This window comes from Momordica charantia (assembly GCF_013281855.1).
Source record: "Momordica charantia cultivar OHB3-1 chromosome 1 unlocalized genomic scaffold, Mcharantia_2.0 BLBB01000001.1, whole genome shotgun sequence".
In the NCBI taxonomy this organism is placed as follows: Eukaryota; Viridiplantae; Streptophyta; class Magnoliopsida; order Cucurbitales; family Cucurbitaceae; genus Momordica; species Momordica charantia.
Genome location: NW_028275157.1, coordinates 14,671,705 through 14,697,832, shown reverse-complemented (window position 1 = coordinate 14,697,832; position 26,128 = coordinate 14,671,705). Strand labels below are relative to the sequence as shown.

The 26,128-nt window shown below is 39.7% G+C and overlaps 5 protein-coding genes and 1 pseudogene across 6 annotated transcripts; 4 read left to right on the top strand and 2 right to left on the bottom strand.

Moving 5' to 3' along the window:
* Positions 1–367: 367 nt before the first annotated feature.
* On the bottom strand, positions 368–4,461 carry LOC111013693 (glucose-induced degradation-like protein). Of its 2 annotated transcripts, none has more exons than XM_022288195.2 (8): positions 4,265–4,461; positions 3,913–3,968; positions 3,666–3,809; positions 1,805–1,878; positions 1,599–1,653; positions 1,444–1,506; positions 1,230–1,353; positions 368–891 (listed from the first exon to the last, which is right to left on the bottom strand). In XM_022288195.2, the coding sequence occupies exons 1-8, from the start codon at positions 4,305–4,307 to the stop codon at positions 581–583; spliced, it is 870 nt and encodes a 289-aa protein (XP_022143887.1). In that variant the 5' UTR covers positions 4,308–4,461; the 3' UTR covers positions 368–580. The 2 variants fall into 2 exon arrangements, with proteins under 2 accessions (XP_022143887.1, XP_022143888.1); XM_022288196.2 differs by having other exon boundaries at positions 661–891; positions 1,226–1,353; positions 4,265–4,457.
* Positions 4,462–6,266: 1,805 nt separating this feature from the next.
* LOC148213326 (L-type lectin-domain containing receptor kinase IV.1-like) lies at positions 6,267–8,926 on the bottom strand. Its single transcript, XM_088121928.1, has 2 exons — positions 7,069–8,926; positions 6,267–6,917 (listed from the first exon to the last, which is right to left on the bottom strand). The coding sequence occupies exons 1-2, from the start codon at positions 8,604–8,606 to the stop codon at positions 6,431–6,433; spliced, it is 2,025 nt and encodes a 674-aa protein (XP_087978054.1). The 5' UTR covers positions 8,607–8,926; the 3' UTR covers positions 6,267–6,430.
* Positions 8,927–9,111: 185 nt separating this feature from the next.
* Positions 9,112–11,054, top strand: LOC148213325 (uncharacterized protein At3g60930, chloroplastic-like). Its single transcript, XM_088123963.1, has 2 exons — positions 9,112–10,743; positions 10,819–11,054. The coding sequence occupies exons 1-2, from the start codon at positions 10,071–10,073 to the stop codon at positions 11,052–11,054; spliced, it is 909 nt and encodes a 302-aa protein (XP_087980089.1). The 5' UTR covers positions 9,112–10,070.
* Positions 11,055–11,107: 53 nt separating this feature from the next.
* Positions 11,108–12,460, top strand: LOC148213324 (uncharacterized). The gene is made up of 2 exons (XM_088126607.1): positions 11,108–11,601; positions 11,676–12,460. Exon 2 carries the CDS (start codon positions 11,796–11,798, stop codon positions 12,360–12,362), a length of 567 nt encoding a protein of 188 aa, XP_087982733.1. The 5' UTR covers positions 11,108–11,601; positions 11,676–11,795; the 3' UTR covers positions 12,363–12,460.
* A 5,742-nt stretch (positions 12,461–18,202) lies between these two features.
* LOC111013577 (L-type lectin-domain containing receptor kinase S.4 pseudogene) lies at positions 18,203–20,346 on the top strand (annotated as a pseudogene).
* A 1,923-nt stretch (positions 20,347–22,269) lies between these two features.
* LOC111013743 (L-type lectin-domain containing receptor kinase S.4) lies at positions 22,270–24,551 on the top strand. Its single transcript, XM_022288264.2, has one exon. It carries the CDS (start codon positions 22,438–22,440, stop codon positions 24,418–24,420), a length of 1,983 nt encoding a protein of 660 aa, XP_022143956.2. The 5' UTR covers positions 22,270–22,437; the 3' UTR covers positions 24,421–24,551.
* Positions 24,552–26,128: the final 1,577 nt, after the last annotated feature.

Here is a 26,128-nt window from a genome sequence, read left to right as displayed (position 1 = left end):
TTCAAGTACTCAATTGACAGCTCCAACTGGGGGCCCTTGTCGTGACAATCCATTTATTGCCCAACTGAAATAGATTACTGCTTTCCCAAAAAGCACATATTTTTGCTTCAGTCATTTTCAAAACATTGAAAATGTATTAGATGAACAAATTTGACTTCAATTCACTAACTTTAACTTTTGTTGGTTGATCTAAAGCAATTCTCGTTTTAAACATAAAAGAGCAGAGAGTTATTCTGTTCATCTGTTGAAATATCTCAACTGCCAAGGCAAATGGTAATTGTAAATTGTGGCTGAAGAGAGATTCCACTTGAACAGTGGTTATGCATGAGAGTCATTATTTGAGAGTAGGTGCAGTGTGACCCAACAGTTATTCATAAATGGTTGTTCGTTTTTGCAATTTGTCATTATTGTTCCCACAGATCCAATCTTCAAAAGTTCTTACTGAATATGGTAGCAACAAAAAGGAAATCCCAATCCCAATACATACATTCAGAGAGGCACAGGGAACAAAGTTCTAAATGCAGTGGGAAACAACTTGAGTTCCAGTAAATTACAAAATGGGAAAGGGTTAAGATCAACTTTAGATACAACTGCTGTGGCTTGCGTCTTCAATCCTGTAACTTTGGGGAACCAGAATTTTCATAAACAAAACTAGGTACACGGGGGCCTTTCCCATTAAATTTCTCTGTAGATCTCCAAGTGTTGAAGCAAAATCTCGATATCGCACCTTAACTTTGAGAGGTAACCATGGAAATTCACATATAGCTAAAAGTGAAACCAACCTTAATGGAATACCGAATTTTCCATTTAGGTCATCGCAACTCGTACGATGAGAAGCTGAAACCCGATCTTCCCTCATTTGTGGATTTGAGCTCAAGCTTCTGAAATGGGCTGCAGATTTCACGTACTAATTAATAATGAAAGACAAAACTAGTTGTCATATTTATAAATTTGTTACACGGAAAAATAATTTTCAAATATGACAAATTCTTCTATCGTAAATCACCAATATACAATTTTCATATCACTGATATACCCTTCTTGTGTCATTGATATACCTAATATAAAGCTAAATTTGTATCATTTTTAGTAAATATTTTATCATCCAACAAATCTGATATTATTTAGGCCAACTTTATAATTATCATAAAAGCCACATTGTCAATCACTCTGCCAAAACAGAGGAAAGTTGTATTAAATATGCACTTACAAAAAGGACTCATACCTACTATTAGGGTCATAGTAGAAGCCGCTGATGGAACCATCACTACAAGAGAAGCAAACATAATAGAAGCCAGCTATGGTTAACCCACAATCGGTTCCAACATTCACGAAATATTGCTCTTTCCATCTCTGCACAACAATACAAAGAAACCATGGTTCTTACTGTTGAGATAATTATACTTTTAGTAAGTAAATGGCAACCGCAAGAGGCCAGAATACCATAAATATGCATGGATAATTACTAAGATCCAAAGATTTTCCACCATCAACTTCCACCTGGCTCTGAAACAAATATTTAAAAAAGGTAATTCTATATGGGTATAAAAGACTAAAAATACTAAATGAAGGGGATTTACTGACTATGGGGTCCTCACCATCAGGGGCGAAAATGACGGAAATTTGGTCCAGTGCCTTATATCATCTTCTGGTCTGTGATATGGTAAAAAATCTTAAGCAAAGAGGTTTAAATTTTCACGTTCCTATTCATATCGAAGTCCATATCAGCAATAAGTTTCTTTTTTAACACTACGATTCAAACAAGCTTGGTGATTCTTGTTAATTTATACATTTAATTACATACGCTGCTTGCCATTTTCCAGTGAAGAAATTATAATTCTTGCCATCCACAATCTCTCCTTCCCAAAAGGTTACTACCTGCCACAATCAGAAAAGCCAAATAGAATTTTGAATGAAGCTATAATAATACCAGTCCAAATTGAGTACATTCCAGCACCAAGTTTGTAAAGTCATGTATTTAAGCAAGTGTAGTTTTTCAAATAGAATAGAACCCAGTAAAGAAAGGAATCGTGTATTGTTAGACATGTTTAATTTATATTGAAGTAATTATAATTCAAATATTGCTACTAGAAGGATAAATGAGATGCTTAACCATTACAATGCCAGCTCTTTTTTTATAACTGTTTGTCCCAATCTCTCCCATTTTACTCAAAAGGTGACATCTTCAACTTGCACGGTTGCACTGATTCACTCTATCGTATTATTGAACTAAACAGAAATCTGACCTCTAAAGGATGTCTTCGATCTCCTTGTGTAAGCATTGCCATGAAAGGAAAAGCCTCAATTCTATGGTCTACTGCTCTGAGGGCCATTCTTAAGCTTTGGTTGGAGAGGAACTAGAGAACATTTGAAGGCTCCTCTTTAGATTTTTATTGAATTTTGTGGCTTTGTTTAAATTTCTTTAGTTCCTTTGGTGTACTCTTCTTAAGGAAATAAAAAATGCTGAAGAAGAGACAAAAGTCTAATACCTCACAACTCTCGTGCTATTTCCTACTTCCCTCCCTCCTAATATTCCTCCATAACACCAACTAGAGCCAATCAACGCAAGATTTTAAAAATGAACCGGCATATGTATGATTTTATATTATTTATAATTGAAATGAATATGAAGAATATTGTAAATGATATTGTTCACCAAGGCACGGAATACAAATAAATATTTGTAAGACTTGCAATAAACGTGCAGAGAAAGGAATGGTGATCGGGCTCACAGAAGTAGGAGAGGAGGAATGTCATTCTCCACACATGAAAAAATTCAATTAATGAGAATGAAAATAAGGGAGCAACATTTTTGTTGGGCAAGAAACAATGACGTTTTCCTTTTCTTTTGAGGTACAGTAGTTAAGAATCATTCTTTAGTTCCCACTCAACTTAATGGGAATAGGAACAAGGAAGATTACTCTGTCTCCGAATAAGTAAACATAACCATAGTCAAACCATTCATTTCAAACAGTTTTTTAGCTACTGGGAATTCTGTATTGTTTTTGTTGATTCAAATGAATCATGTGTTATAACTTGTGAACTGCAATTTTGGTCAACCTTGCCAGCACCTACCGAGCTGTAGAGCAATTCTCAAAAGTAATTTCATTCTTAAAATAGGAATGGCAATAAATGATGCAATGCATTGCAGAATATCCATTATCAACATGTGCAGCGCATTCTTAAGCCAAAGTCAAAAAGGAAAATACTCTCATTTGAATAAGTTAAAGGTGCATCAACCACTAATAACAATGCAATGAGATAGAAGGGGTTTACAAAAGAATATGAACGCAATTAAAACAAGCAGGTTGTAATTCCTGCTGAACCAAAGAAATATAGAGGTGATTACTCAACATGATAGAATCATAGAAAAAACCTTACCACTGACATCAATTTTCAACGGATCACGGAAATGAAAAAGACATAGTAGAATCATAACCGTAGAATACAAACACTATACTAAAATAATCGATCGGCTTATATAAGTTATAAATAGTTGTTAAACAAGAAAGATATGCAAGCCTAATACTAGAGAGATTCACACATCATGCTCCATAGTCGTGTATAAAAGTAATTAAGAAGAGTTCTATTTAGCTCAATGTTAAGCATCACAAACAAATTAGTGGTTACACCCAGTCCTCACGGGAATCAAACAAAGAGTTTACCGGTGTATCCGCCATGGGAACATTAAGAGCCTCCATCGTGCCACAGAGATACCCATGTTCAAGGTCCAACCCCTGTATTCGTACATTCACCCTCCATGCCTCATCCTTTTGATTATTAGACACGTTCTGAGTACCGGAAAACGCCTGACACAAAAAATTATGAGGTCACTTGGACATAATTTCAACTATTAAACCCAAATTAAAACAGCATGAGTGTTGAATCAACAAAAAATTGGAGAATATAAACCTGCCCCACACTCAACAGCGTACAAGCTTGAGGAGAGGTCTGCCTAGCATCAGCACCTGCCAGGAAAAATCTGGATGAGAAAAACCCATTTCAAAAAGCAACTTAACTGGGGAAAACAATTTCACAGTGATGCTGCAGTAATCTGGAAAGCTTCAACGGAATCGAAAATGAAGCTATTCAAATAATAAGTTAATCCACTAACCGGGGAACCCGAAGAAGAAGAGAGAAATAGATTTTGCCTCAAGTTTGTGGGGTAATTGATACACATTGACCCATGAATGCATTCGCAGAAGAAAAAACCCTATTTTCAGACTGGAAATAAAGGAGAAGGATCGATAAGAAGAGGAATTACTTGAAATCGGAGAAGGCGCTGAGCTCTCTACTCGGACCGGCATCTCTTTCCCGCTAAATTTCCGGCGATCGCAATTTGCGAGAAGTTTAATGGTAAATGTAAAACTAAGCAGCAAGGAACTAGCTTTTCGGGTGGCCGGAGGGACCAAACGCCAAACCAATGAGACTCTAAAGTCGAAAAGTAACCTCCGATTTTTGTTATTAGAAATATGATAACAGTTTCATTTCATTTAGAAGATTTTGGAAAATTGACATTTTTACCCCATAAGTTTCTGGGACTAGATTTTTACTCTTTTTCAAATTTAATTTAATTTATTATTATTATTATTATTTATTCTTCAATATATTTTCTTCCCAGAGATTGTCTTCCTCCCTTGAAGTAGCCCTCTATGCCAATGTGGTTCCGGTTGAATTGATTTTAATCATTCCTACAATAGCCTTTGTTTAAAGGATTTGATTCTCTATCTTGTTTGTGAAGTTGGTTTCCACATTATTGAACCAATTGACTCTCGAACAACTCAACTCAAACCGAAGAAAATTAGAGAGAATTAATAGAAATTCAATATCGATATTGTGTTGAATGAATGAATTCAAACATAATTCAACCAGGGTTCAAAATGTCGAGAGACATGTCGACATGTCGTTGGACATGTCGACATGTCGAGCATGTCGACATCGACATAGGGGAGAAAAGTCAATTTTCCCCCTATGTCGTCGACATGTCGAAATGTCGACTGAAATGTCGACATATCTTTTTTTTCTTTTTCTTCTTTAAGGTTATTTTATTTTCATTATCTTCTTACTATGCCAGTCTGTTCAATGAAAAATTCGGATTTTAATATCGTATAAAGTATAACTAATAAGATTTGAAATTTGCTTTATTGATAATTTCTAATTCAATATAGTCCTTACTTATACAATTGAACAATATATGTAAAATATTGACATATATAAAGCTTGAAATAATCTTAGAATTTTTAAAAAATAAAATATTATTATATACAAATAGTGGTGAAACATTAAGTAGAATAGGTAACTTAATTAATACAAAAAGATGACCTCAGAGGATCTAGTGCACTATCTTGATAATTTTGATATAAATTACAATAGTTCTCACCGGTCATTAGACTGAAAGTTTTGAAGGTAGTTGCTCAAATGAGTAGAATATGAAGCACATATGGATCTCATTGGTAGATAATTTGGAAAAATGACACAATCACGAGGTTGAGGTGTTTAAAAATTGTGTAAATTTGATTGGAAAGTTGGATTGATGATTGATTTGAAAATGTGTTTGAAAAATGAGTAAATTCAAATTTGAAAAGAGAAGTAGGTAAAAAGTGGTAATGATCTCATTTCCAAATGAATCATAGTATGAAAAACACTAGTCAAAAGTTTACAATTAAAGTTTACTTTACATATTTAAATAATTTCCATCAATCTTCATTAAAGAAAAAATCTTTTTTCGATATTTCCATCGTCATGGACATTTTCACAATTAAAATGGTCATATTATTACATTAGGTTAAACGTGATCAATTATAGACTAGTTAAGCTACCATTAAGTTTTATTTGCTAATTCAAAAAATTTCCATCAATTTCCACAATTTCCATTATTTTTTCCGAAATATACATTGATATATCCATCGACATATTTGTAAAATCGGGACCTCGACATTTTCATCGACATCGACATTTTGAACACTAAGTTCAACTAATTAAGATAAGACGTTTAAACAAGCGATAAAATTAAAAATATGTAATTATAAATATAGTAGGATCGTTTCAAAATTTTACATGGCATAATTTGATTTGAATTCAATAAAGAAAAGCCATCAAAACAAAGTCAAGATTAAAGCATCAAACATTTGACATTTTATCAAAGAAATAAAAAGCACCGACATTTTTTCAAATACGTATAATATTTTTTATCATGTAACGTTCCCAAAAGGAAAGTTTAATTAAAAAAAAAAAAGACGCAAACGTAAAATTCATAAAATAAGAAGTATCATTTAAAAAATGTTCTTTATTTTGTTGGTGTAGAAAAAATATTATAGTATAGACAATAGAATATAATCGTAAAATGTGACATAAATATTTACATTAATGATGATCACATCACATCATCTTACATCATACATGGATCATCATCATCATCTTCTTCCAAAAATCAGCGCCCTTCCGACAGAATAGACTCCGTAACCGAAGACGAACTTGTCACATTCCTTTCCGTCGAAAACGGATAAGACATCGCTAAATCATCCCACCCTCTGCCGGAGCCGGAGCCGCGCAACGAATTCGTCAACCTCCTTTCGGAGAACTCCGGCGGCGGCGCGTCGCCTTCCAGGTACTGCAGGACCTGGCGCATGGTGGGGCGGGCGGGCGGCGAGGAGTGGGAGCAGAGCAAGCCAAGTGTGAGGACCAATTCGAGCTGTGTGGGTTCGTAATATCCGCCCAATTTCGGGTCGGCGGCTCGGAGAAGGTCGCCGTTGGCCCAACAGGAGAGCACCCAATCGAGTAATATGAAATCGTCGGCGTCGTCTTGGGGGTGGATTGGCCTTCTCCCGCAGGCTACTTCCAGAAGAAATGCCCCGAATGCGTACACGTCTGTTCTCGTTGTGGCTCTCCCTGTTCTTGTGTGCTCCGGCGCTAAATACCTGTTTGCAAAATCACACCCTTTATTCTGTGGTTCATAAGAAGAGATTTTGGATCGTGGGTAGTTCATTTTTTTGTTTCATGTGTTTAAAAATTATGGCAAAATGTATTATTGAGTCCATGAATAGTGTGTAGACGTTAGTTGGGTCATACCCAAGAGTGCCGACGACGTGGGTGGTTCGAGGATCGGCGCCATGGTCGTGCATTTTGGCCAACCCAAAATCCCCCAATCTTCCATTGAATTCTGCGTCCAACAGCACGTTGCTGGCCTTCACATCTCTATGAATCACCACTTTCTCGCACTGTTCGTGCAGATAAAACAGCCCCGACGCCACCCCTTTTATTATCTCAAATCTCTGCCGCCAGCTTATGGTTCTTTCCGGCCAGTCGTGTAGATACGTATCCAGGCTTCCGTTGGGCATGTAATCGTACACCAGAAGCAGCTCCCGTTTCCGCCGGCAGTACCCCAGCAGCGCCACCAGATTCCGGTGACGGAGCCGCCCTATGCTCACTATCTCCGCCACGAATTCCTTCATCCCCTGCCTCGATTCGTGAGAAATTTTCTTCACCGCAACCTCAATTTTCGAATTTGGTAGAACCCCTTTGTAAACTCGCCCGAATCCCCCAAAACCCAGAAATTCCCTCTCTCTAAATCCCTTCGTCGCCGTGTAAAGATCTCTGTACTTGAACCTTTGAGGCCCATATTCGATCTCCCAATCCTCCAAAATCTCGGCAAATTTCCGCCGCCGCCAAACGAAATAAATCCCCCCCAAAACCGCCGCCGTAACCGAAGAAAAGCAAATCAGCGGCAGCCCCACGGTCAGAATTTTAGAGCTCTGTTTTCTTCTTCGCGGTGGAAGTTTGGGAAGCTGAGATAGAGCAAGGCTCTGCGTTTCGCTGTTGATTCGGAAGCTCCAACCCAGAACGTAATGCCATGTCGTAATGGACCCTGTCGCCGACGAGAACCCCACGTACGACGTGTCGTTGATGACCGATGACAGGTCGCGCTGAAGAGACAAAAGAGGGATTTTGGGTTTGTCGATAACATCAATTGAAGCCATGGTCACATCAATTCGCTTCTCCAAACCGTCGTATCCCACCCAAACTTGAATCGGTTCGCCACTGATCAGCGTCAGATTTCTGAATCCGCCACCGTCCAGCCGAACCCCCGCCGGAGCAGCCGTCTCCGACACCAGCCCGTTAATGTTGATTCCGACGTGGTTGTCGTTGATGTCTTTAAGGTTGTGGTTCAAAATCGTGTCGAGCTCCACGGCGAAGATGCGATTCGTTTCGTTTCCGTTGTTGGATTCGTTGAAAAGGCCGAGGCTTTCGCTCGGCCGGGCTCCGGGGAGACCCCTCGTCGGAGAAATTACGAAAGCAATCCCGTGACCACCGAGGTCGGGATATTCCGAAACTATGGCGAAGACGAAAGTTGCAGAAAAGGAGGAAATGGAGAAATTATTCGACCTGTTTGTGAACGGAATCGGATTCGGGTAAAAGGCGTGGCCGATTTTTTGCTCGAGGCCATTCGTGAGCCTCAATAGGCCGCCGGAGATTACTTCGGCGACGCCGTCGAGAGCGAGATCGCCTGAGCGGAAGCCATTGAAGGTGAAATTGAGATCTTGAGAAGCTCCAGAAACTGCAGAAATGGATATTGAAAGAATTAACGTGCAGATGAAGATTGCCGCCATTATGGGTCTTCCTCTGGATTTTTTTCTCTCTGGTTTCAATATTATATCTGCGGTTTATTTTTCCAGTTTTGGCAACGACGTGAGTGAAGGGAAGCTTTCTCGTGTGGAGTCAACGTATTTGACTTACATTTGATCTCAGCCGTTGCCATGGGCTATAGCTTCAACGGCCTGGATTTATCCATGGTAGCCGCTATTTCGACCCTTTCATACGTGGACCCTTTAGTTCTTTGTCACTTGTCAAACTTTAACAACTTTTTAGAAGTTGGGTTCGGAAATCTTGTTTATATTTCTATTTAAAAAAAAAAAAACAGACATATTTAGTAATAAATCTTGTTTCTCGTCCTTGGGGTGATCTCGTAGTTCCTAGGGGTGGAGACGATGGGTCGGTCCATGGATTTTCCTTCCTTTTGTCGCATTTCGCTCAAAGGGTTGAAGGGATCTCGTGCATCAAGCAATTCGCAAGAGCCAACTTGATCTCTTCTCCGGGGATCCCAGTTGAGGGAATCCTAAGAGAGCCGTCGACTCCAACTACCGTCCATGTACGATCCATACTAGATCTGACAAACAGCCCATCCTACCTCCTCTACGTTCTTGACAGCCCATCTTTGTCTCGTTCTAAATTTTGAGAAATGACTATGTTTATGCACGGATATGCACAACAGTGTATTTCAGGTTGCAGCTCGAACTCGGCCTTCGGACCGATCTGAATACTTGGGCGGACCTGCACAAAAAGGTGAGCACTCCGACGAGCAAGTCAGTATAGGTCGGATTCCCAGTTTAGTTCGAGGTCAGAAATCATCGTACCTGATCGTGAAGTGAGGTTCTCTACTTATGGGTGGTAGTCCCGCTAATCTCGCGACGGTTACACCCGGTAATCTCGGGACCGACGGTTACACCCGGTAATCTCGGGACTAACGGTTACACCCGATAATCACGCCGTGACAGTAGCTCACATCGGCCCCTACCGAGCTTCCCGGTAGGTCGGACCTCGGCCAGGTTCACCTCGGACCTCATACTTAGCATCTGTCAACGCTAGTGGTGGTGATCTCGGCGGTCCGAGCTGGGCATGACTCATGAGTCATCTTGGAGCACCAATAGGGGTCCTCCACGTGTCCAGGGTATTCTTTTCCCCAAACATTGACCCCCTCTCTGTCTGGTCCGATCTCGACCTGGCAGAGAAGTTCATTCGACTCGTTTTGGACGCGTGGCGACTTCCTATTCGTGGGAAAACACAACCGTTGTCGGAATATTCAAATATTCCGACGCTTCGGATCTTCGGGAGGATCCTAGCCGCTCGTTGATTACACGTGTACGGTGGGGAAATTTCTCCGACGAGCTATAAGTACCCCCAATCCTTCAGGTCATACCTCACGTTTCCTGAATTCTTGGAGTTCGATCTGAAGGCAGCTCGAACCCTTGGTAGGTCGGTCTCTTCCCTCACTTTCTCTTTCGAACGTAGTTGCCATGTCGTCCTCTTTTAGCAACGACTTAGGATCCGATGAGGATTTAGCTCGTAGGTTGGAGTCCGAGCTCGAGGAGATAGAAAACTTTAGGTTCTCCTATGACAGGGAGGATAGTGATGCCTCCACCTCGGGTCAGGGTTTGGAATACCCTTCTAGGATACCTGAGCACTACCTCGGATCCCTTCGTAGGGGGTTCGCCATCCCTGAGAACATCCTTCTTAGGATTCCGGAGGAGGGGGAGAGAGCTGACAATCCTCCAGAGGGATGGGTCACTCTCTACTTCAAAATGTTTGAGTACGGCCTCAGACTTCCCCTTCACCCTTTTGTCCAAGAATTTCTCTTCCGAACTGGGTTGGCTCCGGCTCAAGTGGCCCCCAATGGGTGGGGTGTCATTTTCGCTTTGGCCATCCTTTTTTGGCTACGAGCTCGGGATAGTGAAGAGGCCGAGCTGCTGGACGTAGACCAGCTCCTCGCGTGCTTCGAAGCGAAAAGGATAGCTAAGAAGCCCGGTCGGTACTATATGTGCGCAAGGAAAGGGGCAGACGGTATAGTTAAGGGGCCGACCTCCATCAAGGGATGGGTGAGGAAGTGGTTCTACGCTTGTGGGGAATGGCTTGCAAAGGACGAGTCAGGTCGTTCCTTCTTTGACGTTCCCATTAGGTTTGGGAACCTAGGTACGGAGTAGTTCTTATTTTTTGTGATTTTCTTTCCTGTCATTCAGGTCTAACTCGGACTTTTTCTTTGTGCAGTATCAATCCGACCAGTCCCCGAGCTTACGCAAGCCTCCTTCGACACCCTGAAGTATTACAAGGAGCATTTTCCGAGGGGTAGGAAGGTCGGAACCTTGGTGACCGACAAGCTGCTGCTTGAGTCCGGGCTGCTAGATTACAACTCTGCAGTTCGTCCCATTGAATCCTCAAGGCCGAACTCCGAATTAGGTATGCCGAGTTTGCTACCCCCTCCTTTTCCTCTAACTTTGTGCTGATTTCTTTCCTTTGTTTTACAGCCATGGTTTGCGGATTTGCGAGTAACGTAAAACGCAAGTCCAAGGGTCGAGCCCATGCTCTCGAGGCCGCCCAGAGTTCGGAACCTGCCGCTCCTGCCGCGGCAGGGCCAGCCTCGGAAGATCCAGCCCCAGTGATCGAGCTGGAGTCTTCTGGGGGTCCTTCGAGGGAGAAACGCCCCAGGGATCAGACCGAGGCGGTGGATGTTTCGCCCTTGGGCGAGGAGGTGAGGGAGGAAGTCCCTCTGAAGCGAAGGAGGAAGAAGAAGAAGACCACCTCCACCTTGGAGGTTGGAGCTCGTGGGGTCTTGCCTGCGAGCTTCGCAGATCGGGTGGACGATCCTGAAGCCAGGATGGGCGGGACGTCCGACGTGACGACACGGTTAAGAGTTGAGCCGTCAAGTTCTGGGGTGAGGGACCAGGTGTCCCGCATCTCGGCTGCAAGTTTGGACCGCTGCCTCAGAAGAGCGTCCAAATTTGTAAGTGACCCGGGGTCCTCCTGCAGAGGACCATCGACTACGCCGCTGAGGTAAGATTGGTGTTTTTGCTCAATTTACCTAACATGTAGCTCGGTCTAACTTTCTTCTTTGTACCTTTTCTCAGGCGTTTGTTGCTTCCATTCAATCGGCTCTGGCCGTGAAGGCCGAGCTGGATGAGAGGGAAGCTCTGGCAGCGAGGGAGAAAGAGGAGTTCTCTGCTGCCTTGGAGGCTGCTTCTTCCACCATGAAGGATGAGCTGCTGAAAGCTCACTCTGAGGTGGAAATTTTGAAGGCCGAGGTGGAGGCCAAGACCGAGCTGCTGAAGAAAGAAGAGGACAGACGCAAGGCCCAGCTCCGAGCTGCCCATGCTATCACCAGGGGCTTGGAGAAGGAGAAGTTCCAACTTCTGAAGGAGAAGGACGACATGTTTCAGGCGCTTGAAGCGAAGGATGAGGAGCTGAAGCATGCGACTGCTGAGCTGGAGACGGCGAAGGAGCGTCTCAGCAATGGAGTCCTATTGGAGAAATCGTTTAGGCAACATCCTGACTTCGACGGATTTGCCAAAGACTTCTCTGACGCGGGTTTCAAGTTCCTCATGAAGGGCATTGCTTCCGACATGCCTGACCTTCAGATCGATCTCAGTGGTCTGAAGAAGAGGTATGCCGAGCAGTGGGCGTCTGGGCCTGGCGGCACCCCTGGCCCCCAAACGTTGGTGGATAAGTATGTCAGGGATCTGGACTCTGACTACTCCGATCTCGAAGAGGACCAGGTCGGGACCACTCAGGAGGGCGTTCCTCAAGCAGGCTCTTAGGCGGTCATCCTTTGTTTGTAAGTGTCAAGGCAGAGTTGCAAGGTCTATAAGCCTTGGCTCTGCTCTCCATTCAATAAAGAAGCTCCCATTTGTTTTTACTTTGTTGCCTTCCTTTCTTTGCTTTTTCTTTAAACTAAAACCAATGTCACCTCGCACCTTGTACTTTTGAGGTCGCGCCTTCAAAAATACTTGAAATTTTGAATTCGAATCTCTGTCTAGTATTCAATACATTGCACCAACTCTGGATTTTTTAACATCGCACTCTTAACTTAAAAAACGTTAAAAGGCTAAAATCCTAAGTCCGTAGCTGTTCTTCATATCGCACCTCGTACCCTCAAGTTCAAAGGCTTGATCATTTTGAACTTTTCACATCGCCCCTTTACCTTGAAGGTTTGAATTTTAAGCTCGTCAGTGGTTTTGGCATCGCACCTCGTACCCTTAGGCTTTAGAGGATTGGATTTTAACCGACTGCTGGAATGTGACCGTGTGGGAGTCCGTGGCCCCCATTTAATTTCTGGTCGAACTCGGAATCATGAAATTAAATCATCACATTTCCGATTGAAACAGTTTTTACAGATCCATTGAAAACCATTTCGGCATTTCAAGGATAATAACGCTTCAGGTGCTCCGCGTTCCATGGGTGCGCGAGGACGTCTCCTTTCAGATCGGCCAACATGTACGTCCCAGGTTGGACTATTCCCTTGACTTCAAACGGCCCCTCCCAGGTCGGGTCAAGGGCACCCACATGGGTTTGGACTTTCCTTAAGACCAGATGTCCGACTTGGAAGGTTCGAGGTCGAACGTGGGCGTTGTAGTGTCTGGCCATTCTGCCCTGATATTCCGCCAGGCGTAGCTGGGCCATTGCTCTTCTTTCTTCCAACAAGTCGAGGTTGAGGAGCAGCTCTTCCTCATTTTCTGTAGGCTCGTAATGCTCTACTCTGTCAGATGGCATGCCGATCTCAACCGGGACTACAACTTCGGAGCCGAAGGCCAGGGAGAACGGGGTCTCACCCGTCGATTCTTTATGGGTGGTCCGGTACGACCATAGAACCTCTGGTAGCTCCTCGGCCCACCTGCCTTTCTTGGAGTCCAGTCTAAGTTTGATGCCTCGCTTGATGATTTTGTTGACCGCCTCCACCTGTCCATTTGCTTGCGGATGTGCGGGGGACGAGCTAAGGTGACTTATGCCAAGCTTGCTGCAAAAGTCTTTGAACTTGGCGTTGTCAAACTGCTTCCCATTGTCTGTCACAATGGCCTGCGGTATACCAAAGCGACATATGATATTTGTCCAGACGAAGGACATGACTCTGGATTCCGTTATGCGGGAGAGTGCCTCGGCCTCGGCCCACTTTGTGAAGTAGTCCACAGCAACCACAGCGAACTTGGTCTGGCCTTTGCCCAAAGGGAAAGGACCAATGATATCTACCCCCCATTGCGTGAATGGCCACAGGGCCGAGATGGGGGTGAGCAGCTCGAGAGGTTGGTGGATTATGTTTCCGTAGTGTTGGCAATTGTCGCAAGTTCTGACGAACTTCTTGGCGTCCTGGCTGAGGGTCGGCCAATAGTATCCTTGTTGGATCACTTTGGCTGACAGCGACCGGGCGCCTGAGTGATTGCCGCACACTTCTTCGTGGATTTCTCTAAGGACGTATAGGCCCTCTTCAGGGTTTAGGCATCTCAATAGAGGCAGGGAAAAGCCGCGTCGGTACAATGCTCCACCTCGGACCACGAACCGAGCTGCTTGCCTTGCCATCTTTCTGCGCTCCTTGGGGTCTTGTGGTGAATTGCCCCTAATGAAGTCCACAATCGGGTCCATCCATGAGGGCTCTGGAGCGTCGATCTCCATCAGATCTGGCTCCGAGATCGAGGGATTATCTAAGATCTCGACGGGGACCGACCTGGCCAGGAGACAGAGGCATGAGGATGTAGTGAAATTATTTGGAACCACAACTCCTGAGGAGTGGCCTTCATTGGTGGGATCGACGGTGGAAGAGGCCAAGAAGAAAATAAAGGAAGACATGGCTATGGCTGGACTTAGCTTTGGTCATACCATGGAATTTAAGCCGGGTCGCATTAAGTTAATTGTCGACTCTTCGGGCAAGTTGTTTCCACACCTGTTATTGGCTAAACTTTAGCCTTAATTTTAAAAACCCTGATTTAGTTCCTGTTTTTTTTTTAGAAATAACTGATTTAGTTCCTGTTATTTATAAAGTTTCAATTTAAGTCTCTAATATAAGTAATTCAATTGATTAAGTATAAGTCGGTTCCCCTAAGAAATAGCTTGGATGACTTGGAGCTTCAATAAATATCATTGAGATCTTAGGTTCAAATTACATGTTATGCAACTCCACGGAGTAATAATTCTAAGTTTAGGGACATAAAAGTACTCCAGGATAATTAAAAGAAAGAATAGTATTTTCTTATGTTTTAACATTTTTCAATTATATATAATTTTCATATGTGAATGTTAAAATTACCTGATGATAAGATGATATATTTTGTGAGTTGGTAAAACTTTTAGAGGAGGGTTGGAGACTAGTTAGGGGAAGAAAATTCCTAACTTTCTAAGTAGTTGATAGAAACTTCCATTTTTTTTCAAGTGACCTAATTTCTCTTCTAATATCATCATAAATTTTGGTCTATTTTAAATTAGTCATGAAATTATATATTATTATATTTGGGATCAATTATAAATAATTAACTTGTGTCTCAAAATTAAATAAATAGATAGAGAATTGGCAAATCAAATAATGTTACTTACCATTTTATAAGTGTAGTTAGATAATTTTCATGTGTCTATTAATCCCAAAATCAAATAAGATAAAGCCCAAACCCATGGAAGATCCACCGAAAATAAAACAATAAATAGGGAGGTCACGCTTCGTACCAGGGAGCAAGAATTGTTGAGAGACATCGAATAGTCACTCAGAAGAAGTCAGAATTGAAAAAAAAAATTAAACCCCATTGGATTGAAGATTGAAATCTCTTTAAAAAACAAAATAACTTCAACAACCTACAAGCTTGAGACCTTCAACAAGCTGAAAGCCAATGGTCTCGAATAATTTAACAAGCTAGAAACTGAAGATGCCAACCTACTTAATACGAGAACAAGCTTCACACCCCTCGAATCAAAGTTTATATTCAAGAGAAATTATAAGGAGTTATATATTAGAGATGGTAATACTTATAAATACAAACCTAAATTCATTACTTCGAGTTTCATTTCTCTAAAATTGATTGCAAACAAATAATAAAACACAATTAAATTGAAACTTTTTAAAGTAATATATGGACTAAATTGAAAAAACATCCAAAGAATTAAAATGTACTATGTAGCTTTTTTTCCCTTGGTCCAGATTTGAACTCACTACCTTTTGGTCAAATATAGTACCTTAACTTGTTGAGCTATGCTTCGGTTGGTGTACATATCTTTAAATACTTCCTCTGTAGCGTTTTCATTATTTTTAATTTATTTTTCTTAGAGTAATATTAAACGTAATTAATGTATTTCCATGAGCAATGTTAGATAACTAGTCTAAATTAAAATAGAGTACTTTTGCACAATATTAAGGCTAATCGTTTTCTTTAAAATGGTTTGTTGGGAGAAAATTAATCTAAAATCGTTTATCCAAGAAATTAAGTCGTCTTCTTGGATCAAATATATGATTAGTCAAAAGTTGTCTTTAATTACAGAACCATGCATGCCCTCCTCCCACATAATAACTTGAACTAGATATATTATAGAGTAAAATTGGTAACCCAAAAAAAACTTCTCTCATCGCATCATTAACCAGTGTAGGATTAAAGATCAGGTCTAGGGTTCGAGTCAAAGCGACCTTCCCTCTCATCAAAAATTATTTTAAGATGGTAAGCATATTGAAGATTTCATATGAATGCACTTAGTTAAACAAATGTTTTTAATATAATTATTTTATACACAATTTTCTTTTCTCCCACAAGTTCCTTCAACTTCTTCTCCTTTAAACATGTTCTTGAAAAGGCATATTTGGTCGAACAATCTTTGATGTGATTAAGGAAGATGCGTTGGAAAGTGATGCAATAATGTCTTTCTTGCACATACGAATTTTTTGTTCCATTTCCTCAAACGAAATCATGTAATATAGTTTTCTCGAAATTATTATTTTTGTTAAAAGATAATAAATTTTTTTATATCTATTGTCTTAAAATAACGTATACAATAGGAGGAGATGCAGTTGGAACTCACAAATTTTTTATTGAAAATATATTAATTACTGCTGAACTATGCTAAATATTTATCAATTTGAATTGCAATACAATTTTGTTTATATAATATATAAAAACACATAGCAAGCTTTTGAAAACTTTGTTCCAAACTCTACCACATAGTTAACGATATATTTGAAAATTTTATGAAAAAGTGTAGAATTGTTTTAAAATTTTTGAAATGATAAAGGTATTTTTAAAATAAGAGACAAAGTTCAAGTTTTTTTTTCCCTGAACTTTTGAATTTTTGATGGATAATATATACTTAAAAAAAGATCGTTGATTAGAATTTGATTGGAAGAAATGATTAAAAATGAAAATGAAGAATTTTTTGGAGTTAAAAATTATATAAACACACTTCCCTCGTTTTGCACACTGAAATTAAATTGTCTGATGGGCATTGATGTGTTTGAAAGTGGGTTTCACTTATATGAAAATATGTGAATTTGAATTCCTTGAGCTTCCATTTCGCCCTTTTTTCTCTACAAAAGAATTTCGTGGAATTTCTTCCCTATTGAAGTAGACGTTTTCTCCACCTCTCTTTTTCCTCCCATTGTTGCCTTTAATTTTGGTTATTTATTTATTTATTTTCACCAAAACATTCCAAGTTTTGGAAAAAATCAAGAAGACAATTTAAGTAATCTCTCGTAATCCGAGACGTTTTCGATCCCCACCTCCCTTTGAAGTGTAATGCTAAATAGAAAATTTTGAAATAAAGAAATCAACCATCACCAAACAATTCCTTAAATTTTACTTTGAGTTAGATATGTATTCCATAATATATATACATATGTAAATTAGTAGGAATTATCAATTAAATATTTAATTCTAAACTAAAATATTATTAATTAATTTATTATCATAAATCATTTTACAATATTGTATAATAATTCATAATATATATTATATTTATAAGTTTTAATTAAAAAAAATAAAATGAAATGAATTTATAAGGTTTAAATAATATATTTACCTAAATTTTAAACTTTCAAATTCAAAATCTAAATACATTGAAAAAAAAATTTGTTTCAGAATTTTAACTATTTAGATCATTAAATTATAAGTATAGATCATGTTTCTTTCAAATTTGTACCCAATAGTTGGAAGCTTTTTATAACCTATTTGAATCTTTCTTAAAAGTAACAAATCTATTAGACATAAAAAAGAATTGAATTTTATGTCCAATAGAATCCAAAATTTTCAATCTTGTGGTCTAACAGATTCAAGAGCTTAGAAAATATTGGATAAATCATAGATCTATTAGATAAAAAATTGAAAGTTTAGACATCTTTGACACGGAAAACTAAAAAGATTGCAGTGGCTTTTACATTAATGTTGTGGCTTTTTCATTAATGAAGCTTAAAAAAATTGAAGAACAAATTTAGCTGTATAAGTGGTCATTACTGTGAGGTAATCTTCTTCCTATTCCCACCGACTGAAAAGGGAAAGTTCCCACACATGAATCATCCATGCCTATTGGATGAGAACCCAACGCATATCACTCAATTAGAAGCCGCCACGGATTCCCAATTCCCTCTTTGATCTGCAAATAAAATCTTCATTCACTGCCCAATCAAACCTTCATTTTCTCTATCATGGCTGCTTCTATTTTGTTCATCACATTCTTCTCATCTCTAGTTTTTCTCTCCGTCCAAACACTATCCCAGCACCACGACGAGTTCTATTATCTCGGATTCAATGGAGCCACCAATATAATCTTGAAAGAGTTCGCAGAAATTGAGAACAATGGTATGTTGAGGCTGACGAATCATTCCGAAAGCATCACCGGCCAGGCGTTTTATAGCTCCCCATTTCAGTTCAAAAACTCCTCCGCCGGCGGCGGCACAGCTTTTTCTTTCTCCACCTGTTTTGCCTTCTGCATCAACGCCGAGAATGAAAACTTCAGCGGCCATGGCTTGACTTTCGCCGTCGTGCCTTCTAAAGATATCAGAGGTTCGCCCCAGATGTTTCTCGGCCTCTTCAATGAGAGCAGCAACAACGGGAACTCCTCAAACCATGTATTCGCTGTGGAATTCGATACCAACAAAGATTCTGCGACCAAAGACACCGACGCCAATCATGTGGGGATCGATATAAACAGCTTGATTTCGAAGGAATCTGCTACCGCTCAGTATTTAGACGAAAAGGGCGAGCTAAAAGATCTGAAACTCATAAGTGGGGTGGCTGTAAAAGTTTGGATCGATTATGATTCAACCCAAAACATTCTCAATGTTACAATTTCGCCGTTTTCCTCGAAACCCAGAAGGCCACTACTGTCGTACGGAGTAGATCTCTCGTCAATTTTTGATGAAGAAATGTACATTGGGTTTTCTGCGTCAACCGGCAGACTTGCAAGCTCTCAGAGCATTTTGGGCTGGAGCTTCGCCATTAATGGCCAAGCTCGAGATCTCGACCTCTCTTTGCTTCCATCTCCCCCTGCACCTGTAAAGAAGAAAACAGAGGCGAGAATCGGAGTCCCTGTTTATGTCTCTGTTTCTGTGAGTGTTTTCGTTATCTCTGTTTTCGCGATTGCGATTTTTCTGTTCAGAAACTACAAGAAATCTGAGGGGATCGAGGCATGGGAGCTTCAAATCGGGCCCCATCGGTATCCCTACAGAGAACTCGAAAAAGCTACTAGACGTTTCAGTGAGAGGGAGCTTCTCGGGCAGGGTGGATTCGGGAAAGTTTACAGAGGAATTCTTCCGATTTCAAAAACCGACGTCGCCGTCAAACGAATCTCCCACGATTCGAAACAGGGTCTCCGGGAATTCGTGACGGAAATCTCCACAATCGGCATGCTCCGGCACCGGAATCTGGTTCAGTTGCTCGGATGGTGTCGCCGGCGGCAGGATCTGCTTCTCGTTTACGAATTCATGGCGAATGGGAGCTTGGATAAATACCTATTCGACGACCCGAAATCGACTCTGAATTGGGAGCAGAGATTTAGGGTTCTAAAGGGCGTGGCCTCTGCTCTTCTCTACCTCCACGAGGGGTACGAACGGGTGGTGATTCACAGAGACGTGAAGGCGAGCAATGTGCTGTTAGACGGCGAATTGAAGGGGAGATTGGGGGATTTCGGGCTCGCTAGGGTTTACGAACACGGGTCGGATCCGGATACGACCCGGGTGGTGGGGACTTTGGGGTATGTGGCGCCGGAGCTGCCGAGGACGGGGAAGGCGACGACGAGCTCCGACGTGTACGCATTCGGGGCGGTGATGCTGGAGGTGGCGTGCGGGCGGCGGCCAGTGGAGGTGAAGGCGTTGCCGGAGGAGATGACGTTGGTGGATTGGGTGTGGGAGAAATTCAGAGAAGGGAGGGTTTTGGACGCCGTGGATCCGAAGCTCCAGGGAGATTACGACGAGATTGAGGCGGCGATGGTGTTGAAATTGGGAGTCATGTGTTCCAATAATGAGCCGAAGCAGCGGCCGAGTATGAGGCAGGTTGTGCGGTGCTTGGACGGCGAAATCGGCGTCACCGACGAGTGGAAGGCGCCGGGTGGCGGCGGCATTAACAGATGTGCGGCGGGGGATTTTCTTATCTCGTTCACGTCTACGTCGATGAGCGAAGAAAGCTCTTTTAACAAGCTTTCGGAATAATTAGTTATAAATTTAGTTTAAATTATAAGCCTAACGGCTCCAAAATTTTGTTAGGTTGTATCTGGTTGGAAATTTGAACTCATGATTTTGTTTTAGTCAAATATGAATATAATTAAACCGTAAGTGGTCCTTTGAGATTGGAAGTTGGAGGTTGTACTAAAAATTTTTTGAAAAAAAACATGAGGTCCAAAAAGCAAATTGTATTATAAGTCCAAATATTTATCAATATTTCATAAAATATTATTTTAAACTTTAATGATATTTATTTGTTTAACCAAAAAAAAATTAACACATGACATAAAATATATCATAATATTAAATAGTTGTAAAATTTCAAAATATGGAAATGAGACAAAATAATTTCCAACCCACCCATCTTGATAGAACTTGAGAATTATCAATACTAGCCTTACTTGTTTTGACAAGCAATATAATAAAGGAGATAGAAGAAAATAAAGGTTAAAGATTATATATATAAACACTATATATTTATTAGAACTTTATTTATAAGGATTTATGAATGTTGTTGATAAACCTCTTGTGAAAAAAGGTGTATCACATTGTAATCTCTTATTAGTCAAAATGTTGTTCTCAATAATAATAACATCCAGAGAATAACATGAGGATGGAAGATTTAATGGAACTCCATTAAATTTTTTAAAAATTATCAAGTCAATGTTCCACTAAATTATTATCTTGGAGGAAAGCAAGTTCCCTTAAAAACATAACATATAGGATATAATTATTTATATCAACTTATGTTAATACAATTCCAAATTCTTATCGATATTGACACTTCTTAATAAAAATATATAATAACTTTTTCTTTGGACTTAACAAGTTCTAAATTATAAACTTATCCTTTATAATTTGAGTTGTTATTGGACTTATTTGTTTAAGTTTGAAGTTTATGAATTATAACATTAATGGTAATAGTTTTACAAATCATTAGTTATACATTTTACAATAACGCTTATATTTTTCTAAAATTGAAAACGAGTAACAAGAAACAATAATATTATAAAACGGATCCCTCTCAATTCCATCGATCGTAGCTAACTTTTCTATGATCACATATCCACTCTCATTAAAGTTGGTTTATTTACAATTTTGATTTGAAGTTGATATCTTCCACTTCATTAATGCTTATTGGAAAAAGAACCTAATATTTTCAAAACTAAGTATTGGGTCTTTTACTCCTACTTCTTTAGTATCCAATAACACTACTTCAAAAGTGCCTTATTAAAGTACATGAAATAGATTTTTGAAACTTCACATCAAAATTTTTATTACATGAAATTATAAGCTTAAATATTCAAATATAACAGACCTAGTAATATCATCATAATTTTAAATAATAAGATTAGAGATTGGTTAGACGTAATATTAAAAATTTCATAACTTACCATATAAATTACTTTCTAAAGTACAAGTACTAAATTTTCATTAGAGACAAATAAGACGACAATCTTTGGTTATGTGAAATTTGATAAGACGACACTCTTTGGTGATGTGAAATTTGATATAGGGGTACAAGATTTATGAAAACGAAATCTAGTTCTATGTGGATGAATTGTGGACGAAACCAAGGAGAAACGATGGAAAAAAACTGTTGAAGGTTTCGCATTATTACTCGAAAAATTTGTAATTAAGTTGTACACACCTTAGCAACCAATTGTTCGAAAGACTTACCATTTTTAAATTCGAAGGGAAGAAATGTTCGTGAACTGTTTGCGCTCTTCTCCTCCTCAACATGTTTTCTATTTTCTTTTCTTTTTTATGGTTTACTGTACTAAACAAAAAACAATAAGACGTCACTCAACGTGTCCATACTTACATGTATTCCTTAGTTGACATTGATACAAAGAATAAATTGACATTTTCATAATATTACATGAAAATCTATAAAATATCAAAAAATATTAATTATTTTTAAGTTATTTAGAAATGATGAAATGTTTATTTGTTAATTTAAATAATTTTTTATGAACTTTATACTTTTATAAACTTTGTAGAAATATTTATCGACATGAAATTGAGACATCAACATTTTATCGACATCGATATTTAATTTTTTTTTTTTTTTAATTACTGGAGAGAATGAGGTTGAAACTTTAATTTTCCTTTTCTTTTGTATGATTTAATTTGCAGCCAATTTAAGTTAAGTTCTATAAATAAGAGCATTTGAACTCAACTGCCAACGCAAGCCCAAAACTCTGAGCTGTTTCACCTTCATGGCTTCAACTTTCCTCATTTTCTTTCTCATTTCTGCAAATTTTCTATTCATCCGAACACAATCCCAGTTCGAGGATCAGCTCTTCCATGCCGGATTCGCAGATGGAGACTCGGAGATGTCGTTTGACAAGGCAGCCCGGATTCAGAAAAATGGAATCTTGACATTAATAGACCACTCAGCAAGATTATCATACGGGCACGCCTTCCACAAATTCCCTTTCCAGTTCAGAAACTCCTCCAATGGCAGAGCTTTCTCTTTCTCCACTACTTTTGCCTTCATCGTCATCCCTGAAGCTCCCAATTTCTGCGGCTCTGGCTTCACTTTCGCCATAGCACCTTCCCCGAGCTTTGTGGGTCTTCCTAGAGAGTATTTGGGTCTTCCCAATTTCACCCAAAATGGCAATTTCTCCAAACATCTCTTCGCCGTCGAATTCGACACGTTTCAAGACTCCCGTTTCCAAGATATCGACGGCAACCACATCGGCGTCGATATCGGCAGCTTCGTCTCCAAAGCAGCCATCGCCGCCGCCTATTTCTCCGACGACGGCGGAAGGAAGCAGGAGCTGGTTCTGACAAGTGGGAAGGTAATCAAAGCTTGGATTGACTACGATTCCACCCAAAATTCTCTCAGTGTCTCGATTTCGCCCCATAATTCAAAACCCAGAAAGCCGATTCTGTCGTATAAAGTCGATCTGTCGCCGATTCTTAAAGATCATATGTTCGCCGGATTCTCTGCCTCCACCGGCTTGTACACTAGTTCCCAATTGATTTTGGGTTGGAGCTTCATGATGAACGGCCAAGCTCGAGATTTCGATCTTTCTTCTCTTCCTTCGCCCTTCAAGAAACGGTCTGGTAAATCAATAATCAGAGCCTCTGTTTTAGCGGCAATTCTCGCAATTTCGGTGATTTCTGTTGCTGTTTACATAATCAAATCGATAACCGATTTCGATCGAATTGAGTCGTGGGAGTTTCAATTAGGCCCACATCGGTACTCCTACAGAGAGCTCCACCGCGCCACCAGAGGATTCAGAGACAAGGAGCTCCTCGGCCATGGCGGATTCGGCAAGGTTTACAGAGGAATCCTCCCGAATTCCAAAACCCAAATCGCCGTTAAGCGAATTTCGAACGAATCCAAACAGGGCCTTCGCGAATTCGTCTCCGAAATCGCCACCATCGGTCTACTCCGCCACCGGAATTTGGTCCAATTGCTCGGATGGTGCCGCCGCCGGAGCGATCTTCTTCTGGTCTACGATTTTATGGCGAATGGAAGCTTGGATAATTACCTATTCGACAACCCGAAAACGATTCTGAATTGGAAACAGAGGATCAAAATTATAAAGGACATCGCCTCTGCTCTGCTTTATCTCCACGAAGGGTACAAACACGTGGTGATTCACAGAGACGTGAAGGCGAGCAATGTGTTATTAGACGGCGAATTGAACGGGAAATTGGGGGATTTCGGGCTCGCGAAAGTGTACGAACACGGGTCGGATCCGAATACGACCCGGGTCGTGGGGACTTTGGGGTACGTGGCGCCGGAGCTGGCAAGGACGGGGAAATCGACGACAATGTCTGACGTTTACGCGTTCGGGGGGCTGATGCTGGAAGTGGCGTGCGGGCGGCGGCCGGTGGAGGTGAAGGCGTTGCCGGAGGAGATGGTGTTGGTGGATTGGGTGCAGGAGAAATACAGAGAGGGGAAGCTTATGGAAGTGGTGGATCCGAAGCTTGGTGGGGAATTTGAGGAAACTGAAATGGCGGTGGTGTTGAAAATGGGGGTTATGTGTTCGGCGGTGGAGGCGGAGCGGCGGCCGAGTATCCGGCAGGTGGTGCGGTGTTTGGACGGCGAAATTGGGGTCGCCGACGACTGGAGAGTCGCCGGTGAATTGGACGGCGCCAAGATTCAGAGTGAAGGGTTGGTGGATTTTATACAGGCGCTTTCGTTTTCGTTTGTTAGTAATGAAAACTCTCTCTTCCACCATTAATGGGGATGGGAAGTAATTTTAGCTTCTACATTTCCATTTTTCCTCTCAATTTTCATGTATCTACGGGTTGATCCATCTACATTTTTATAATATTATGAAAAACTTGACAAAACATAAAAGATATTAACAAATATATAGTTAAAATGCTCCATGGTTAACTTAAATATTTTTTACAAATTTTTTATTTTTATAACTTTTCAAAAAATATTCGTAGACTGATAAATTTTATGAATATAGTGACATTTCCGTAAAATTTAGACCTCGTATTTTCATGATAAATTACAATAAATTAAAAAGAGAGGAAGTGACATAATTTCTCACTTGAGATGTTATTTTCAATCCTAAAAAAAGAAAGAAAAGAAATTCCAAACCATGGTACATCTTAAAGCATCTTGGGTTTCTAATGGTTTTCTTGGCCTTGGCCAAATTCTCCTTGATATATTTTTCAGAACAAAAATACAAAAAAATGTGAAAAGTATTGGTGAAAAACAATTGTGACATTAGTGCTGGGCTTTTTTTTTTTTTTTCCTATGTACGTAAGATGATTAGCAAAAAAGTCACTAATATATTTGCTTCAAAGACGGATTTAAGAGATGTTTTTAATTCCATAATATAGAAGATGATGTGTGTTGAATAAATCATTATCACAACTTCAAATGTTACTTAGGACAACTTTATCATTTGAAATTCTAGATTACCAAGCACCTATTTCCTATTTATTACTATTTTCAAGATTTAGAATTTAACTTAAGTTGTTAAGTAATTTCTAATTAATTTTTCAAATGATTAAGATACACAACATATATAGTGTTTTTTTTTTCATTTAAATGAGGTGTATATTCAAACTTTCAACTTTTTAAAAGATGTCTGCTTTGTAATGTGATTAAACATATAATCATTTTCGAACTTAAAATTTTTATGGGAGGCATATATAGTTCCACTCAGAAATGTTACCTCCAAAGTGGAGGATAATATTCCACCCTCTCGACATAATTGGTTATTTTCAAAGTACTATTTATTGTTGTTGTAATCATTTCATTTGTGCCTAATATATATATATAACTTCTTTAGCGTGTTTGAGATGACTTTTAAAATTTTAGTTTTTAATAAGACATTTTTTCAATGGGAACTTTTAATAAATTTATTAATTTAAAGTGTATTTAGTATAATTCTTTTTAGTGGTTTTAGATACTAATAACAATTTAAAAAATATATATTTGGTGTTTGATAATAAAAGAAAAAGGAAAGAAAAAAAATATTGGTCTGAAATCCCCTTTTGAAGAAACATTCATTATTGAGAGATATAATTATCTAAAAAATGGCAATTATACATTGTAGTTTAAATATTTTCCGAAACAAATTCTCCAAGTTAAAAAAATATATCCAACTCATCCTAAATTTAGATTCACAAAAAACTTAATACATTGCATTAAAATAATTAATCTGTTGATATGCTGTAGTTGCAGATTTCAGAAAGGGAGTACCAGGGAAGAGGCTCTCTTGGATCAAATGCCCCTCTAAACCCCTAGTAGTAGTAAAAGAAGGCGTGTGATCCCTGCTACGGAAACTCTTTTCTTTGGTTCTTCTCCTCTCGATTCAAGGCAATGGACTATCAAATACTTTATTTTCTCGATCGGTTCCACTCCGAATCCACCATCGTTTGAAATCTAATCCTTCCATTAGTATCTAGAACTATCCTTTTTGAAAT

What these genes read in the sequence shown, in the direction of transcription:
- LOC111013743 (XM_022288264.2), top strand. Translation starts at nt 22,438, where the DNA reads ATGGCTTCAACTTTCCTCATTTTCTTTCTCATTTCTGCAAATTTTCTA.
- LOC148213325 (XM_088123963.1), top strand. Translation starts at nt 10,071, where the DNA reads ATGTCGTCCTCTTTTAGCAACGACTTAGGATCCGATGAGGATTTAGCT. An exon ending in CATTAGGTTTGGGAACCTAG is followed by an intron (nt 10,744 to 10,818) that starts GTACGGAGTAGT and finishes TTCTTTGTGCAG; the next exon opens with TATCAATCCGACCAGTCCCC.
- LOC111013693 (XM_022288195.2), bottom strand. Translation starts at nt 4,307, where the DNA reads ATGCCGGTCCGAGTAGAGAGCTCAGCGCCTTCTCCGATTTCAA. An exon ending in AGCGCCTTCTCCGATTTCAA is followed by an intron (nt 3,969 to 4,264) that starts GTAATTCCTCTT and finishes TTTTCCTGGCAG; the next exon opens with GTGCTGATGCTAGGCAGACC. An exon ending in CGTCATTTTCGCCCCTGATG is followed by an intron (nt 1,507 to 1,598) that starts GTGAGGACCCCA and finishes TATTTGTTTCAG; the next exon opens with AGCCAGGTGGAAGTTGATGG.
- LOC148213326 (XM_088121928.1), bottom strand. Translation starts at nt 8,606, where the DNA reads ATGGCGGCAATCTTCATCTGCACGTTAATTCTTTCAATATCCATTTCT. An exon ending in CACGTCGTCGGCACTCTTGG is followed by an intron (nt 6,918 to 7,068) that starts GTATGACCCAAC and finishes TTTTGCAAACAG; the next exon opens with GTATTTAGCGCCGGAGCACA.
- LOC148213324 (XM_088126607.1), top strand. Translation starts at nt 11,796, where the DNA reads ATGAAGGATGAGCTGCTGAAAGCTCACTCTGAGGTGGAAATTTTGAAG.